A 4,108-nucleotide genomic window follows, 5' to 3' on the forward strand; every position below is an offset into this window, starting at 1 on the left:
CTTTTCTATATCGATGCTCGTAAAGCTCACTCTTTTACTGATTTTGGATAGCTGCTAAAGTTGCCATTTTTACGAGCTCTACATACAGAGATCTACAGCTAAACGCATAGCATTTGCATCTACACGGGTCTCTCTTGCTACTTTCTCAGGTAAGATAAGATCTATCAGCTTCTTTTAGGTTCATTTTGATTTGCTCAATGTGATCTGTAGTTTCTTTTCACTAGATTTTGGTTCTTATTGCTTATTTGAGCTTTTGGGTAATTAATAAGTACTATATATGATTAGATGCTAAATTTGGCGATCGAATTAATGCTACAGTCTACTGAATGAAGGAACCAACAAATTTGGAAAGTGTTGTTATTAAAAGAACTATTCAAGTGTTGTAATTAAAGCCATAGATATATGTACATCACTCCATAATTGAATGATCTGAATAGAAAAATGCTATATTTATCAAGTACTATTTTGTACAAGTAGAGCTATTATCAAAGGCTTTTATTTCTGATCTGTATTAAGTCGTTTTGTTCTACTTTATGATATCAAAACATGATGTTCAGGTGCTTTCCCAATCCATATTATCATGGGCTCCAAACGTGACAAACCAGGAAACAGCAGAATCGGGAGACCTCTGTCGATATTTGTTGTGATTGCCTTGTGTGGTTTCTGTTACATATTGGGAGCATGGCAAAGAAGTGGTTTTGGGAAAGGAGACAGCATAGCATTGGCAGTAACCAAAGTGACCAAACAGGCAGATTGCAATATCGTTCCCAATTTAACATTTGAAAGTCGTCACAATTTTGTAGACACAGTTGAACTCGAACCTTCTAAGCCTAAATTTAAAGTCTTTAAACCATGCGACATTAAGTTCACTGACTACACTCCTTGCCAAGAACAAGAACGTGCCATGATGTTTCCTAGGGAAAACATGATATATAGGGAAAGACATTGTCCTCCGGAAGGAGAAAAACTGCGTTGTCTCGTTCCTGCCCCTAAAGGGTATACGACACCATTTCCATGGCCAAAGAGCAGAGACTATGTCTACTATGCCAACGTTCCTCATAAAAGCCTGACTGTGGAGAAAGCTGTTCAGAACTGGGTCCAGTATCAAGGAAATGTGTTCAAGTTTCCTGGAGGTGGAACAATGTTTCCTCAAGGGGCAGATGCTTATATCGATGAACTCGCTTCAGTAATTCCGATCAAGGATGGTTCTATCAGAACAGCACTAGATACTGGCTGTGGGGTATGTTGGTTGTTCAAACAATAAGTATTCTTGCTGAAGATACATATTTTTGGTACACTCTTTACATGTGTATTGCTAGGCCTTTCACTCTTGATCTTGATAGTTTCAGTTTATTGTCATAGTTACATTAGATTACAATCGATCACATTTTTATGTCCCCATTTATAGTAATTGCAAGTTTCTAGCAGCACTCTTATAAGCTTCCTTATTAAAGTGGTTGCGAGACTGATGATGAACATTTATGTAGGTGGCAAGTTGGGGTGCATATATGCTGAAAAGAAATGTACTCACAATGTCCTTCGCACCAAGGGATAATCATGAAGCCCAGGTGCAGTTTGCATTGGAGCGAGGTGTTCCTGCCGTAATAGGTGTTCTTGGGTCCATTAATCTTCCATATCCATCAAGAGCCTTTGACATGGCTCAATGCTCTCGATGTCTGATACCCTGGACTGCAAATAGTGAGTAACTAGCATGTTCATTCTATATGGTGCTTTTTTTGCATAGTCAAATGATGTTATTAGTTAGTTGCGTAACTGCCAACTGGTATGCATTTCCCAATGTCATTTCGTTTAAGAACGAGATGTTAATCCAGCTCTAAGTTTTTAGTTTTCGGGGAATTAGAAGACTTCTACCAGACGTTTACCATTAACTTCCTCGTCTTGGTCGATAAGACATGAAATTGATAAGACTTGAAATAGGTTTCTGAAGATGCACATGTGATTGTGCAAATCCCTCTGAATATTCTTGAAGTTGATGAGTTCCGTAACGTTTTGACTTATGCAATGCAGATGGCATGTACCTGATGGAAGTTGATAGAGTCCTTAGACCAGGAGGGTACTGGGTCTTGTCTGGCCCTCCAATTAATTGGAAGACTTACTATAAAACGTGGAAGAGAACCAAGGAAGATCTCCAAGCTGAGCAAAATAAAATTGAAGAACTTGCTGAATCTCTTTGCTGGGAGAAAAAGTACGAGAACGGAGATATTGTCATCTTCAGGAAAAAAGATAATGACAAATCGTGCAAGAGGAAATCTGTCGATACATGTTCTAGGGAAGCTGATGATGTTTGGTGAGTTTTCTTGCATACTCAATCACTTCCTTCTGTGATGTACATTTGCTTCCTGTGTTACATTTCCCTAGATCAAGTTTGCATTAGGTTGGCATGTATTGCTTTTCTAACTGTTTCAACGGTATCAGAGATCAAGTTTGCATTAGGTTGGCCTGTTATTGCTTTTCTAACTGTTTCAACAGTATCAGACGTAATATATTTCAGACACTTTGCTGTTTGCAATATAGTAATAAACACATAAAAAATCTGGATATGCAATGGCTAGTCATATATCTTGTGTCAAGGAAATTAAAAATGTCTTGAACTTCAATTTAATGGAGGTTAATTGCAGCTAATTATTCGTATTGCATATAATGAATTCCAAGGCCAATCTTTAACTTGTGTTGTATCTTAGGTACAAGGAAATGGACACATGTGCTACCCCTTTCCCTAAGGTGGACGATCCAAAGGAAGTAGCAGGAGGGGAGCTGAAGAAGTTTCCAGCTCGTCTTTTTGCTGTTCCTCCTAGAATAGCAAATGGCTTGGTGGAAGGAGTTACAGCTGAATCTTATCAAGAGGACAACAAACTTTGGAAGAAACGTGTAAATGGTTACAAAAGGATGAACAAATTGATAGGCACTACAAGATACCGTAATGTGATGGATATGAATGCTGGCCTTGGAGGGTTTGCTGCAGCGCTTGAATCACCAAAATCTTGGGTGATGAATGTTGTGCCTACAACTGCCGAGAATAGTTTAGGCATCATTTACCAGAGAGGCTTGATTGGAATATATCATGACTGGTATGCCAACATTCTTACCGTCATTTCCATCTCATTTAATCCATGTCATACATATACTTGTCTGATGTTCCTCATAAAATTTTCTGAGGCATTCCTTTAACAGCTTATGAATTTTCTCTTATGAGGCCAAATTGCTTACATTGAAATTGAGAACAAATTTATTTTATATAATCTTTCAGGTGCGAAGGTTTCTCTACTTATCCAAGGACGTACGATCTTATTCATGCTAGTGGTGTGTTTAGTCTGTATGAGAACAAGTAAGGCCACTTAACTTCTTTCTCATTTGATCATATGATTTGATATTACATGGTAGAAATTCATTGTAGTGAACATTGTTTAGCCAGTGGTGATCATAATATATATTGTTTTGGTCAAACAGATGTAAACTGGAAGACATCCTTCTTGAGATGGATAGAATTTTGCGGCCTGAAGGAACTGTCATCTTCCGGGATGCTGTCGAAGTCATGAACAAAGTCAAGATGATTACGAAAGGCATGAGATGGGATACTAAGATGATGGACCATGAAGATGGCCCTTTTGTGCCAAAGAAAATTTTGGTAGCAACAAAGCAATATTGGACTGGTAATGGTAAGGAAGAAAAAAGCAGTAGCAAATCAAGTAATGAACAAATAAACTAGGCCATTATTTTGGGATGAAAGCCGGCCACGATTCAAACTTCTCTGGGAGATCAAACTATAGAGTTCCAGATCCTCCGAGTGGCAAGCAATTGTGAGTTAATTTTTGTTATTCTCATTTTTTTTCAGTGTAAAGCACAAAATGTAATATGTTCTGGATAGTTTGCTGCCTAAGTTATTTTCGAGGAAACGTAAAAATTTATGTAGCTTTTCGAATAAGTAGCTGATTTTAGTGGTGATGATAAGCACGACATCTAAAACATTCAGTATATGATTCAATTGATCACAACAAGTGTTCATTTTGTTACTTGCTATGTAATCTTTCACAGTGAGCTTTAATTTACTTTCATTATACATACAAGCTTTGATTTTCATGTAATCTGT

The 4,108-nt window shown here is 37.6% G+C and overlaps 1 protein-coding gene across 1 annotated transcript; it reads left to right on the top strand.

The window, feature by feature from the left end:
* The first annotated feature begins 580 nt into the window (after positions 1 to 580).
* Positions 581 to 3,727, top strand: LOC139881849 (probable methyltransferase PMT14). The gene is made up of 6 exons (XM_071866253.1): positions 581 to 1,240; positions 1,488 to 1,698; positions 2,029 to 2,308; positions 2,703 to 3,089; positions 3,269 to 3,346; positions 3,469 to 3,727. The coding sequence occupies exons 1-6, from the start codon at positions 581 to 583 to the stop codon at positions 3,725 to 3,727; spliced, it is 1,875 nt and encodes a 624-aa protein (XP_071722354.1).
* The last annotated feature ends 381 nt before the right edge of the window (positions 3,728 to 4,108 follow it).

This window comes from Rutidosis leptorrhynchoides, unplaced genomic scaffold (genome assembly GCF_046630445.1).
Source record: "Rutidosis leptorrhynchoides isolate AG116_Rl617_1_P2 unplaced genomic scaffold, CSIRO_AGI_Rlap_v1 contig203, whole genome shotgun sequence".
Lineage (NCBI taxonomy): Eukaryota > Viridiplantae > Streptophyta > Magnoliopsida > Asterales > Asteraceae > Rutidosis > Rutidosis leptorrhynchoides.